Below are 14,800 nucleotides of genomic sequence, written 5' to 3'. Positions count from 1 at the left end.
TACCAAACCAGCATTTCATCTCCGAGGAAGTTATCCCAGAGAGAAGTAAAGCAAGTGTTTACGTTCATCTCTGAATGTTTCTAAAGCATTCCCACGTTAAGCTTAACAACCGATATATGGAGCGACTGCCTCTTCTCTCCCCCTTATACAAAATGCAGCAAGATATTTTATTGATTAAAAAATACACTATATCGGATTCATATAGGTATATATATAGGGCAGCACGGTGGCACGGTGGTTAGCACTGTTGCCGCACAGCAAGAAGGTCCTGAGTTCAATTCCACCATCAGGCCGGGGTCTTTCTGTGTGGAGTTTGCATGTTCTCCTCGTGTTTGCGTTGGTTTTCTCCGGGTACTCCGGCTTCCTCCCACCGTCCAAAGACATGCAGCTTGTGGGGATAGGTTAATTGATTAATCCAAATTGTCACTAGGTGTGAATGTGAGTGTGAATGGTTGTCTGTCCCTATGTGTTAGCCCTGCGACAGACTGGCGACCTGTCCAGGGTGTACCCCGCCTTTCGCCCTATGACAGCTGGGATAGGCTCCAGCGCCCCCCACGACCCTGAAAAGGATAAGAGGATGGATGGATGGATGGATGGTATCGGACACAAAAAAGTGGTATCGTGCCATCTCTACTTTGGACACAGAGAAAACTAGGTTCTAAAATAAGTAAAACTAAGAAAACATAAACACAAAACTGAGACAACCAGAAAGAAAACAATCCATTTCCACAATTTGTAAATAAAAGTACAAAACCCAATATAAATAAACACAAATACAAAAATTATTGCGAAAATAAAAACTTGGGCAAAAGATACAGGGACTGAGACAATCGCAGGTAGTATAGATGGATATATCAAGTTGCTCCTGTTTGTCACTTTTTATGTGTTTCTCACTTGTTTTTGGTACATATGGAGAATACTGTGCGTAATAGGCATTGCATTATTTTGTTTTTTGATTAAGAATGTTAAGAAGTTACACTAAAATATTTTAGCATTCCAAAGTGTTTCAAATGCCCCCAGAAATGTTAACTTGCTGTACAATATCACAGTAATAATATATAATATAGTTAAAAAAGAGAATGCTTTTGATCAACATTCCTAAAATTAATTAATTAATATTATTAAATCTTAAGAGATTAACTCTATAATTTGAGAGGATCCATGAATTTAAAGAAAAGGTAATTTGTTAGACACAGTTAAAGTCACTATGTACAGTACAATGTATTTATCTCTTTAATCGCATTACAACTGTGTGTCAGACTCTAACTTCTTATTGTTCTGAGTGGTTGCATTTGTATAGATATAAGAGCGAGGAACTTCTTCCTGGAAGGCAGTCTCCAAGATGTTGTGGATAGATTTGTGGACTTGACTCTTAAAATCCTGGCCCATGAACACATACAGCAGTGGATTCAGGCAGCTGTTGAGAAAGGCCATACTGGTGGCTATTGGTAACCCAATTATGGTGATATCATCTAATATCTCACTTGAATATTCTGGCATGTGATTTGCCATCTCAATTAGACCCATGATGTGAAAGGGAGCCCAGCACAGAAAGAAAGTGATGATAATAGCAGCGATGATCTTAAAGGGGCGACTTGACTGATTGGCCAGTGTGCGGTTTCTTCTGAGACGATGGATTATAACAGCATAACAGGAGACAATGACAGTAAAGGGCACAACAAATCCCAATAGGAAACGCGTGATAATCATGGCCTGATGAGTCTCATTATATGTGTCCTCGTCACCAGAAAGAGCATAGTTGTTGAAGCAGTTGATGATATCCTTATTGTGGTACGATGGTCCGACGTCCCTGAAGATGAAGTATGGAGCACTGAGAATCAAAGCCACCACCCAAACACACAGACTCACATAGGATGCCTTGCGTACATTTCGGTGGTTCTGAGCCCAGACGGGCCACACCACAGACACACATCTGTCCACACTGATCACCACCAGAATGTAGACACTGGCAAACATGTTCAGAAAGCTGATAGTGGTGTTCAGCTTGCACATGAAGTTGCCAAAAGGCCAGTGGAAATCCAAAGCTGTGTAAGTCACACTCAGGGGCAAAAACGCAGTGAAGAGGAAGTCAGCCACAGCAAGGTTGAGGAACCAAACTGTGTTAACAGTTTTCTTCATCTTGAACCCGGTCACCCAGATAACCACTCCATTCCCGAGCACACCGAGGACAAAAGCCAGGGAGTACACAACCATAGACATGGTGTTCAGAGAATGTCTCAACTCAGCATACTGGTAAACAGGTGCAGCAGTTGTGTTGAATTGATGAAAAGATCTAGTGGTCATCTCTATCACTGCCTTGGGACCTGCAGTGGTATCACAAAAAAAATAAATATATAAATGCATTATGTAAAATTCATCTTTCAATTTTTTTCTTTCTGTTATAACTAATTGCATTGAATGATACTCAGTTATTTTTTAAATTGCTACTTAATGTCTAGTTAGTTGTAAACAAATCTTAAACACTAACTGCTTCAATTAAACACTGACTGCATTTAGCAGTGAAGGGTCACTTGTAAGTCAGATATCTCAGGTATAATCAAGGCTATGAAAGCAGAACATGTGAAAAAAATTGTAGTTGGCTGTTTTGGTATAGATTATTTCTTGATAGAAGAGCATGAACAGTGACTAATTCATTTACAGATTTAGAAAATGAATTAGTTCTAGACTTCAGTAGTAATGAGTTAAGTAAAAGGAAGAATTAAAGAGTGAAGATAATACATTTACGAGACTATATAAGGGAAGGGAGGGGGGGAGGAAAAGTAGATAAAACCAGTAGTTAAAATGTAAGTTTTGAAGTTTAAGCTTAAAAATAAAACAGTGTGGATTTGGTGCTTTATTCAAATGCACAGGCAGCCAGTGTAAAGACCTCTGAGCTGAGCTGATGTGGTCCACTTCTTTGGTCTTAGTGAGGACTCGAGCAGCAGTTCCGAATGAGCTGTAGTTGTCTGACTGATTTTTTAGGTAGACCTGTAAAGATGCTGTTACAGTAATCAAGCCTACTAAAGATGGCATATATACACTGGGATAGCATATTCAATGGTGTCACTATGTTAAGTATTTGACTAAAAAGCTCAAGTTGTGTTTGACCTATATACACAGATTAACTGTTGTCTACATTTATAACATATGTTAACTCTTGATGCACAGCTGTTGTTTTGCAGACTAATAATTCACATAAAGAGGTAGTTTAGATAGTTTTATGTTTGGTTTTGATAGGTTCATGACTTATACTTCTAAAAAGAGGACGATTTGTTGTTACTTTATTATTCCTATTAACATATACGAACTGAAAGTCACTAATGACGCTATCAGTCTGTGAGAGGTGTAGGAAAATGAGGTCTTGGACATTTTGTATTTCTTTGTCTGCCATGATGTATCACTCATGAAGCAGCATCTATAACTTTGTCAGTTTTGTTGCTTTGTGTTGACTGACAACCATGAGAAGTCAGCGCTCAGTTAGCTAAAATAATTAAGAATCACAGGGTGACTTTTTTAATAAAGATTAATTAGTGTCACCCTCTGTACTTTAACGTGAATATGTGCAAAATATGGCATTTGTAGGCAGTTACATACGTCATATTTTTAACACTATTGTTGGATGATAAGGTGAGGTTTCAGACAGATTCAGAAGAAGTTGAGCAATTATGTCTGACAGAGTGAAACCAAAAAAAAAATGTATTATTGACAATTTTACAGCAGCAAAATAATAAATATTGTTTACCTTTAGTAAAGCTCTGTTGTTGGTTGTTGATGAATCCACTCCAGAAGAATCACTGATCAAACTGTGACACATTGATTATATATAAACCCATTCTGAGAAAAAAAACCGCTGCTGAATTTGGCTTTCAGAAAAAGTCTGAAACCAAAATGAGATCATCTGTATTTTCCAGTGGCTACCGTAGAGGTTTTCTGTCAGCATCCTGTTTTCTAATCTAAATGACGTCTCTTTATTAGTTGTGAAAGACGCTGTAGTGAAACAAGTTTGACACACCTTGTGTGTCTTCAAAAAGTAACGTGTGACTAAAACATGAACAGCATCAAGGTCGGATTCTAGTGGAAACATAAGAATTTAGATTGAAGCTAAACTTAAAAAAAAAAGATTTGTTGAAATAAACCTTTGCAAACAGATCAAAACCAGATTTGGACAAATGTGAAGGATTTCCCGTAATAATGTCAGTTTGCTTTTCTTTTTAATGCAATATTTCTAAAATATTCTATGATCTCACAGGATGACGTTCATCCTACACACTCTGCCTCACCAGAATTGGTTTTCACAACCACAGTTACTTTTAACGTAATATTTAAGCCTGTGTGTTCTGAGCCATCATTGTTGAGGAATCTAACCTTACGCGAAGTTTTGCTTTTTCTAAATTGTTGCGTTGTCAGCAAAGAATGTAACGATTCCTACTAACATGCATCAAAAATGACATTTTCTCCAAAAAATAAAGGTAATGGTTAGGGTTTAGGGTCATCGCCGACGCTGACTCATATATCTTTATATCTCAAATCATGATGTGGTGGCACGAATCAGGGACACACACAGACTCACACAGGATGCTTTGTGTACATTTTGGTGGTTCTGAGCCACATCACAAACACAGTATGGATCATCAGTCCATACTGATGATCAGTCCATACTGATCACCACCAGAACGTAGACACTGGCAAACATGTTCAGAAAGCTGATGGTGGTGTTCAGCTTTTACATGAAGTTGCTAAAAGGCCAGAGGAAACCTGAAGCTACGTATGTCACACTCAGGGGAAAAAATGATACAAAGACGAAGTCAGCCACAGCAAGGTTGAGGTACCAAACTGTCTATCAGCCCAATATCATTGCCAATATCAGGTGCAGTTGCAGTTGCAGTTGTACCGATTAGATCAAACGAGTCATTGGTCGTCTCCATCACTGTCTTAAGAATGACATAAAGAAACAACAAAATTAAATCATTTTGTAATGTCTGTTTTTCAAAGCTCTTCTTTCAGATGTGCATGCACACTATCAGTGAAAGGTTTGATCACACCTTCTCATTTAAAAGTTTTTCTTTATTTTTCGTACTTTCTACATTGTAGATACATAGTGGGGACATCAATTACATGATGCAAGATATATGGAATTATGTAGCAAACACAAAATGGATAAATAACTAAATATGTCGTATTTTTTAGATTCCTGAAAGTAGCCACCCGTTGCTTTGTTGACAGCACTGCACTCTGATTGGGGCCATTGTCTTAAGGTCATTGCCTTGTTGAAAAATAAATGATAGTCCAACTAAATGCAAACCAGGTATCATTGCAGAATGCTGTGGTAGCCATGCTGGTTCAGTGTACCTTCAATTTTGAATAAATCCCTAAGATGAGCGGGTGAATTTTAAGACTGAAGTTGTTGAACAAGCTTATTTGACTGAAAAGTAACAAGATCCCTTTTTTAATCCACTAGGACAAAGAGTATTATCGAAACTAAAATTTTATAATGAAATACTAAAATAATCAAATTAAATAATCAATAATGAAAAGATTTTTTGACAGAAAAGCACTGAGATTTAAGACATGCAGAATGTAAGCTGATCGATTCACAAAAGGCAAGCATAAAATCGTTTGACTTGAGCAATGATGTCAGCTCTGAGTTTTACCATGTGAGAAAGTGGAAATAATGTAAAGAATAGACAAGCAGGCATACAGCAAGACAGGTGAATAGAATTTCTCTTTATTGAACTTAACCATAAGCTTGATTTTGGTGTTTTGTTTTTGACGTTGCAGATAGATGGACGAAATCAGTCACAGTCTTAAAAACGAAACATTGACCAAACGGTTTATAGAAGCTACAAATATGCCAGGAACCTTACTGTGAATTACTTTAAGTCACTATCCTATCAATTGGGCCACCCTACTTAATTGTAATAATGCCAGTGACAACATATTCCAGAAATCAATGGCCAGGCCTGAGGCTTGGGGACGCCATGGGGACGCCATGAGCAGCTGCACTGTGGATTTTGAGCTGATGTGTCCCCAGCTTCTCACAGGTAGTGTCATGGTCCGTGGTCCTGTGTCTGTGGAATGCGTGATGCTCGGGTAGCCACACCCCCGGGCTGGGCCATCACCGGCACACCTGCTCTCCATCGCGGTGATTACATGAAGAGCTACTTAACCCGGCGCTGACGGATGCTCCACGCCAGTCCGTTAATCACCTCACAGTGGTAACTAGACTTCCACGAAAGCGTGCATTCACTTCTGGTTGGAACTGTGTTTAATCCGTCTACTTGTGTCCAGGTTTTGACCCGGCGTTCGGCGTCTGCCACCTGCCTGTCCTCCGGCTCAACTAGATCGCTCGGTGCATCATCTGGCCCATTCGCTATCCCCATGGACTTCCTGCTCACGGACTGCCACACTTCCCTCCCGAGCTCACACAAAAGCAACACTTTCTGTTAAACACAGTGGTTTAACTTATATAATCTTAATAAATAAGCCTATGTTATTATTTCGACCAGAGTTATGTCAGCATGATTTCACAATTCTCCAAGATCAAAACAGGAAATTATCAAAGAAAGATTACACAACTTTAGTAAAGCTCTGTTGTTGGTGTGGATGAAGCCACTTTTGAAGAATCCTGGAACAAAGTATGAAAGATTAATATAAGTCAAGCTAAACTGCATAAAAACAAAGAACAAAAGGAAAGGTGAAATAAGAGAACAAAATAAGAGTCAATATACCCATCACAAGCTAAAATTAAAAAAATAAATAAATAAATAAAAAAACAGAATTTTTACTACAAGCAGAAGAGAGGGGACCAGTGTGGGGCTGCTAACATCCTGTTTTGCAATCTTGCTCATATAACTTTGACAGTTAGCTGTCTCGCTTTGGTTTTTGACCAGTGTAAAGTTACAAAATCAATTTGAGGAAACCCACAACCAATAAGACATAATAGCATAGAGTAGAACATACCATTTAGCTTGTTCCATCTGTTCCGGATGTTTCTGCTATGAAGAGCATCCACATCAGATTTTAACTGACCAAAGATATTTCTCTGCCATCTAAAGCTTACTTGTGAGCTTTATTTTGATGTCCCTGAACTAAATTCACATCCGTTTAGATTTTACTAAATCATTAGTAAATTTAAAGAAGTTTGTCTGCCTACTGCAATGTAAAGACTAGATTATATACATGCATCTTAAAACTGCTGGGTTAGTTTTAACCTTATTTTTAATCTTAATTCAACTTTAATGTCATAGTATTTAGTGGATGAAGAAAATGAATGCATGGATGGACAGTTTCCTATGTCAGACCAAAGCTAAACCCTTAGCAGTTTCCTCCTGTCCAAAGTGAAAGACCCAGGATGTTATGGCATGCCATCTCCAATACCAGAGAACCTCGGGGCTGTGTCCTGAGTCAGTTTCTCTTTTCCCTCCACACTAATGACTTGATCAGCCCTTCAACAATCACAGAATAGCTGACGTAGATGAAATGACCATAGTTGCACTGTTTAATATGTTTAATGACAATAACTTAGTCACAGCCTAAACACACCTGAAGGTAATAGTTAGCTAAATGGAAAACTAGCATTTCAATAAGGAGAGATCTAGAAAGAATGAACATGGTTTATTGATTAACAGAAATTAGAGGTGTTTGGCGGTTAGACTCCGATAGCCCCTCTCGATGGAATGCAACCTCAGCTGTGAAAGGGATTAGAGCAGGGCGCCGAAGAAAGAAAGAAAGCTCGGCAGTTCTGGCCTGCACGTTAGGAGTAATGCATAGCACTGAGAGGCATAGCAAGCATAAGCACAGAGAAGAGTGAGAAACTGGGAAGGTCTGAAAGGATCTCGAACAAGACTAAAGGCGAGTCTGCTGGATTGAGTAACAGACTGTCTGGAGCATCAGCATGAATGTTGGGCCTGGTGGCCACCTTCCAGTGCCATTCGATCAGAAGATGTCAAGGCCAGGAGAGAAGTAGAGCTTGGGTTAAGGCACAGCGCTGCAGATGGCCAAGGGAGCAGAGAGCTGTGGAGGCTGAAAGATGCAGAAAGGAAATAAGAGCTTCAATGGTGTGGGGCTGCTGATGGCTGACAGAACAGAATACCTGCAGAAGGTTGAAATTGCAAGTGCAAGAGCCCAGCTTAGACTCGGGGCTGCTGATGGCATAGAGAGAGATAAGAAATCATGCACATGCTTAAAATGTAACCCCACAGGTCCAAATGACTCCACAAAACCTCGCTCATGAACATTGATAAGCTAACAGGCAGTGAGTTATCCCTCTCCAGGGAAAGTCATTCCAAAGAGAATCTGCACAAACAAAGACAACGGGTAAGTATTCTTTCAAGTACAAGGTGAACCAGCAAGCATGCGAAGGAGCCTAACTGCATGTAGTACAATGTTTCAGCAAAGACTGAAGATCAGTGCTTCTAAACAAGGACATCAGAGAGAGAAATACAATCACAACACATGCAGTGGCATGGACAAGTACAAATGTGTTGAATTGATTCTAACATTTACACTCCTAATGCCTGGAAATGTTAAATTAGCCAAAAGAGTGGTCATACAAGACAGACCTCATTGTAACATGCATTTGTATAATATGCATCACCAAATTAGTCTGAAATGTTCTTTTTGAGTAAAAAAAAAAACAAAAACTGTTCTAGATAGCATACTTCATTTGCCAAACGGTGGCACTTCTTGCTCTTTTTCCTGTCATTCACTGAAGACTCAAAGCTTGCAGCAGATGAATTGGAGAAACTGGAATTTGATGGGAAATGAACACACACTTATCATATTACTTTTCCATTTCTGGTGTTTTCTTTTTCCTCCAGCTGTCTTTACTGTTGGTGAAGCTGAGTCATTGAGCTGAGTATCCAGGGAGTGTTTGTTATCTTAAAATAAATTCTTTAAAAAGCAAAAATGTATTTAATATGAAGGCAATATGAGCAGAGAGTGCAAGCATGTTGAGAGACTGGCTGTGTTAGTTCAGTGAGAGAGTTATTTGTAAAGAAAACAATTTTCACTAGCAGCCAAAACCAATGTATCCACTTATGTCTACATGTTTATTTTATTAAATATGAACAAAATTATAGCAGTGCTGCCATGAGAGAGAGTACCATTTTGTTTATTTGGTAGTTCAATGAAAGGCTTCAGTTGTCATAGGCTGGGTAAGTGGCTGCTTTTTCCCTTGTTTTCACTCACAGTCCCACCTTTTGGGCAAGGCTCTCATCAACGCAGCTGGTAGGCTCAACTGACGGCAATCCAGGGATTACCAGCCAGCAGTATTTAAGGCCAGCGGCTTCATTTGCTCTCCACCGGTTTGTCTGCTAACCGGTACTACAGGTCCCTCTTGTTCATGCATTCTATGCTTTTTGTGTCTCATCTTGATTCTTTCCGTGTACCATAAACCAAGCAGCCAGGAACACACAGGTACAAATGTAAACTTTAAAAAAATGGGTTTTATTAAATACCAAAAAGGACAAGATGATTATAAAAATTCAAAATGACAAGAAGTTAACTTGACAAAACTACTCAAAAGTTACTTAACAAACCATAACTCAACAAACTGACCTCCCAAATGAGAAACAGCTCCAGTTATATAGCAAATGAATAAACCATTATATACACCAAAGGTGAAAACTAGAGAGATAACAGCTAACCATCATTCAAGAAGAACCCCATTCCCCCTACATGATCACAATAGATGGTCCAGTCCATTTGATTGGCTTCTGCATTTAAACCAGCTCCACCCTCAGCCTCCTGTTTCAGCCAAACCAGGAAGGACTGGAGCGGAGGCCAGGTAACTCAGAAAGAACAGAAATATAGTATAACATATACCCATATAAAATACCAAACAATGCAAAACAGAGTCTATGCCACCATTTTAACTATAGCTTAGTGCTGTCATGCATTACAGGTAGTGATGGGCAGATGACGCTTCATGAAGCACTGTAGCTTTTCATCCAATTGGTTCACCCCAGCGCAAAGCATCTTGAAGCTTCATTTGCTCTAGTAGGACATCCACTGGACGTAAATATATTAGTTGGCATGAATTTGAAGAGTGTGGCCTTTTGCACACAGCCTGTAAATGTCAACAACAAAAGGAGTGTGTAAAACATGTATATTGTAGTGATGGCAGTATACTGTGTATATTTATACTGGCAGTATGGAAAATGATCATTTGGAAATGCTTAAAATGGGAATGATCATTTACTGTGAGGTGAGGTGTGGTTGGGGTGTGGACAGTGGTTGTGCTTTTGTAACGTTGAGGTATGGACAGCTACACACTGAGGCTTTGAGCTGCAATCCTGCCCACATTTTATTCTGTAAAAACTAAATTTCACTGCTTTTATGACCTTTTTAGTGGGGTGAACATAGGTAGGCTTTAATGATTTAACAAATCTTTTGAATCCTTTGTCCTCCACAATGCTAAATGGCTGGGAGTCCTCAATCACCATGCTAACCAGGTCTTCATCTATTTGAGATTGTTCTCCTGAGGAAAGACAACAAAAACAAAGCACAAATATAAATATCACACACGTAACTTATTACAGTTGTATAATATTGTTATATCATTTAGTAACATTACTGCATGCTATATTATCATGGCATTTCATGGCTCACCTGATCTTACGCCACAATCGGTGTTCCCCTTATTCTCATGCAAAGCTCTGTAGTGCCTAAGCATGGATGAGGTGTAGTTGTTATATCCCAGCTGCCTGGCACATAGCAAACACTTCACCCTGTACAAAAGTAAAGCCGCTTAACATAAATTGTATTGCACCATCAGTATTATGAAAATACATCTGTAGAAATTTACATACCTTGTTGGGAGGAATAAGATCAAAATGTTCCCACACAGGGGAGGACATCCTCCTCTTCTTAGCTGGCTCCATTCTCTTCTGAGTCTGAGGGGTTTATATATCGCTGTCATAGCTCGCGGCAAAGTCCGAACCACTTCATGAACCAGTCACGTGGTACAGCCGGGCAGCGAGGCTTCGGACGTCACCATTTTCAGCTCCTCCCATAAATACGCATCGCGGAAACGCCTCCTCCATTACTCACAAGCTTTGAAGCCTCGATAGAACCTTCACAGACATACAGCCTCGATACAGAACGTCACATCACTACTTTAGAGCATAATGTAAAAATAAGAAAAAAAAGATCAAATTAATATAAATATCATATAAAGTTAATAGATTTTAAAAAAAATATTTTACTGCTGGGGTCCTGTGTAATTCCTTTCCTCCTGTTGTTAAGGATTTGACCTTAAAGATTTCAATGACAGCAATAAAATTCACTCCAACCATCACTTATCCTAGCTGTCCTGTACTCATTTTAAAAATTAATCCTAAATACTGCAGTACAACAAAGGACTTTACTAATGAACACTGAGCGCCTTGAGGCGACTTATGTTGTGATTTGGCGCTATATAAATAAAATTGAATTGAATTGAATTGATCATAATCTTTAGCTGATATAGCATTCTCCGTTCGTTATCAAGGGAAGCAATTCAACAAGAAGCAGATTTTATTCCAGCAGTGTGGTGAATTTAACAAACTGCATTTGTTAAATTTATAAAAGCTATAAATATATCAGGAGGTTATGGCGTGGAATGGAAAATACAGCTACAATAAACATTTATATGATCTGCTCAACTTTGTTTCTCATCTTAATTGTTTGCATGAATAGTTGTTGGCTACTTCTTTACTTAGTATTTGGAAAATTGGAACAGCTCTTATAATGGCTGCCACACAGATACTTCCAGCTCTAAGTTAGGGACCTTACTCAGCAAAATGGATAATTGGAAAGCACCCACAGACCAGTGGGAGAAGGGTGCACAATAGTACAGGTCACCTTAACATTGACAAATGTTCTGTCAATACTTTACTGCTGCCACTGCTGTTATACAGTATATTTTTAAGCAACTTTGAAAGCCATGCTGGATATTGTATTGTTTCGAGATGCAGAAGTATACCAATATATATGTGACCAATGGAGTTAGAACCTTTCATATTTATAGAAAGATAAGCAAAAATCTCACTGTACCTCTTCTTACTTGAGGCACATTGAGTGTCTCCGGGGAAATAATATATTAATAATAATAACAATAACAGATTGCAAAATGTTGATGATTCAGAATGATTTGGCTTCACTGAATCATTAAATTACATAAGTTTGAAGTAAGAACAAAACTGTCACAATTACGCGTGTATATAAACTCTTGATTTACTGCTTAGGTGAAGTTTAGAAGTTGCAATTCTGGGCTGATTTTTACTTGACAGGACTGAGGTCTGTTATTTGTGGAATGTTTAGCATATAAACAGCTCCCTCTGCTGGTCAGTACTATTAGTGCGTGTTATGTTATTGGATAATTAGAAATTATTATCTGGTGTATTATCTCGATTTTTCATCAGTTTCAATCCTTTATCAGTTCTTTCATCAATTCCAATAAATTGTCATTTAACAAAGGAATACATTTCTAATTCAAACGTTATAGAAACAATATCAGTAGTATTCTCTTGTGGTCTGGAAAAATGTGGGCTGCATTCATCCAAATCAACTAGTAACACATTATCCTAAGTCATTTTCTAAATGGCATTTTGGAAGCATTCTTACTCCATTTGGGGGATTCCAGATAATTCTTCTAATTTTCAGTATCAGGTTATGATCAGACAATCCAGCAATCAGGTTTAAATACTTTAAATTCTCCCAGTTACTAAACACAAATCCAAAGTGTGTACTTGCCAAAGTAATAATTCCTCTAGGTCCTTCAATTGCTTACATCAGATGAAATTGATCAGTTATTTGTTCAATCTTTCTTTCTAGCTATACTGTCTCTCCAGTTTATATTAAAATCATATTATTATAATGTTTTTCTTAGAATTATATTATTTTTTAACATAGTTTCAATTCAATTCTATTGAATTCATTTTTTCAATATAGCACCAGATCACAACAACAGTCACCTTTAGTTGTGATCTCGATCCCCAACAATCAGCCAGCTCAGCTACCTTTGAGCAAAGGTTTGGCAACAGTAATTTGCACGCCTGCATGGCTTAAGCCAGAAGAAAACAATCTGCAAATACCAGTAAAAACTGCTGGACATAGGTTCATGTGGTCTTATAATGATGGAGCCATGGCAGTTTCTTTTCCAGTAACTTTTAATAATAATAAAAATAATAATGATAAAAACAGAAATATGCCAAATAACTTCGAACATAAATGATTATACTGAATGCTGGATAAACTCAACATCAAGAACAGGAAAAAACGTCTTAAATGTGTGGTGATGATTAAGACGGGGCACAGAACAAAATCAAAAACGATAATAATTACAGTTTCAATTAAACAAAATACTAACGTAAGCAAGCAAATTTGTCTCCTTTTCACAATATAGTTTTTTATAGTTTTTGGTAAACATTTAGAAGTTAACTCGGAATTTCATAGGGCATACATGGTGGATGGACACGTTCTCTCTAAAACCTAATGAGACATGACATTTTACTTCATTTTATGACAGTCAATACAAACGTGATTATTAGTTCTCAAGAAAACCAACAACTGGAACGTAATGGAACGGAACGTCTAATAAAACATGGCTTCCTCTTATCAGGTTAAGAGATTCTGTGAATGACTTTTTGGAAAGTCTGTAATAGGAACTCCTGTGGTTTATGCAGGTATTTCATAAACCACAGACTCAAAATCAATAAGCTTCACCATTAGCTAGGTTTGTTACAGATTGGAGACTGCAGTTTTTAGGGACATCAGACATAAAGAAAAGGTGACATGGGACAGTTGAAGACAAATGACTCTGTTTCTTTACTGTGACTGTGTGTTTCCTGTTAAATTTGTGCTATATAATCATAATTTCAATTGCTCCAACAAAAGAATTGACCAAATATTGTCAGGTCTGCACTGGCAGACCGCATAGAAAGGAGAGTGTGGACCCAAATGCAGACTAAGGAGACGGAGTAGAACAAAAAACAAGCCTTTTATTTTTGGCTGCATAAAATACAAACTCAAAGAAAAGGGAGACAAAGAATAAACTAACAAAACCAAAACTGGGAAACAACTAAACACTAAGTACATGGAACATGAAGGTGAGACACAAAGGGAAACTTACACTGTAAATCCACAGCAGGATAATCAGGGAAGATGAGGCAGCTGGGGAACACAGGAGGAACTGAACATAACAGGGCAGTGGAAGCAAAATTGAACACAATGAACACATGATGAGAGAGTGTCAACACAAAACAGGAAGCACAACAAACACGAGGACAAAAACAAAGACACACAGGCTTTAGACTGTGACCAGGAAAGAAACAGACAAGGGGACATGAGTGACTGGGGAGACAGAAAGGGAACACGGATCATGGAGACTAAAGTAACTAAACAAGAAACCTGGAACACAGGGAAGGCACAGTGACAGAAAACTAAAGATAGAAACTGTAAATATAACATAAGCAGAAAACAACTAAGAGAACCAAAACAATGAATGACACCAAATCAAAGAATATTAATAAAACCCCAAAACACATAGACATTGACCATGACAAATATGGGGCAACAAAATTACCAATCATTATCACATCCACTAAAAAATAACTGTATGTAACATGATGACACATTTTCCATTCCTCTAAAACAGGAGTGTCAAACTCAAATACACAGTGGGCCAAAATTCAAAACTGGAACAAAGTCGCGGGCTAACATTAATATTTATTGAAAAAAAAATCTTCCTCCAGATATAAGAATGAATCTTTTCTTATGGACTCAAATAAGTTTTGCTGGAAAACTGAATATGGAACAA

The 14,800-nt window shown here is 38.1% G+C and overlaps 1 protein-coding gene across 1 annotated transcript; it reads right to left on the bottom strand.

Moving 5' to 3' along the window:
• Positions 1 to 1,242: 1,242 nt before the first annotated feature.
• Positions 1,243 to 2,304, bottom strand: LOC146563589 (chemerin-like receptor 1). Its single transcript, XM_085290268.1, has one exon. The coding sequence runs from the start codon at positions 2,302 to 2,304 to the stop codon at positions 1,243 to 1,245; it is 1,062 nt and encodes a 353-aa protein (XP_085146394.1).
• Positions 2,305 to 14,800: the final 12,496 nt, after the last annotated feature.

Source organism: Mchenga conophoros, linkage group LG11 (assembly GCF_057382185.1).
Source record: "Mchenga conophoros isolate Kocher_MC1m ecotype Shallow Benthic linkage group LG11, M_conophoros_male_GT1.1, whole genome shotgun sequence".
NCBI classification, from domain to species: Eukaryota; Metazoa; Chordata; class Actinopteri; order Cichliformes; family Cichlidae; genus Mchenga; species Mchenga conophoros.
Note: the sequence above shows the minus strand (reverse complement) of the source record. Positions and strands in the feature narration are given on the sequence as shown.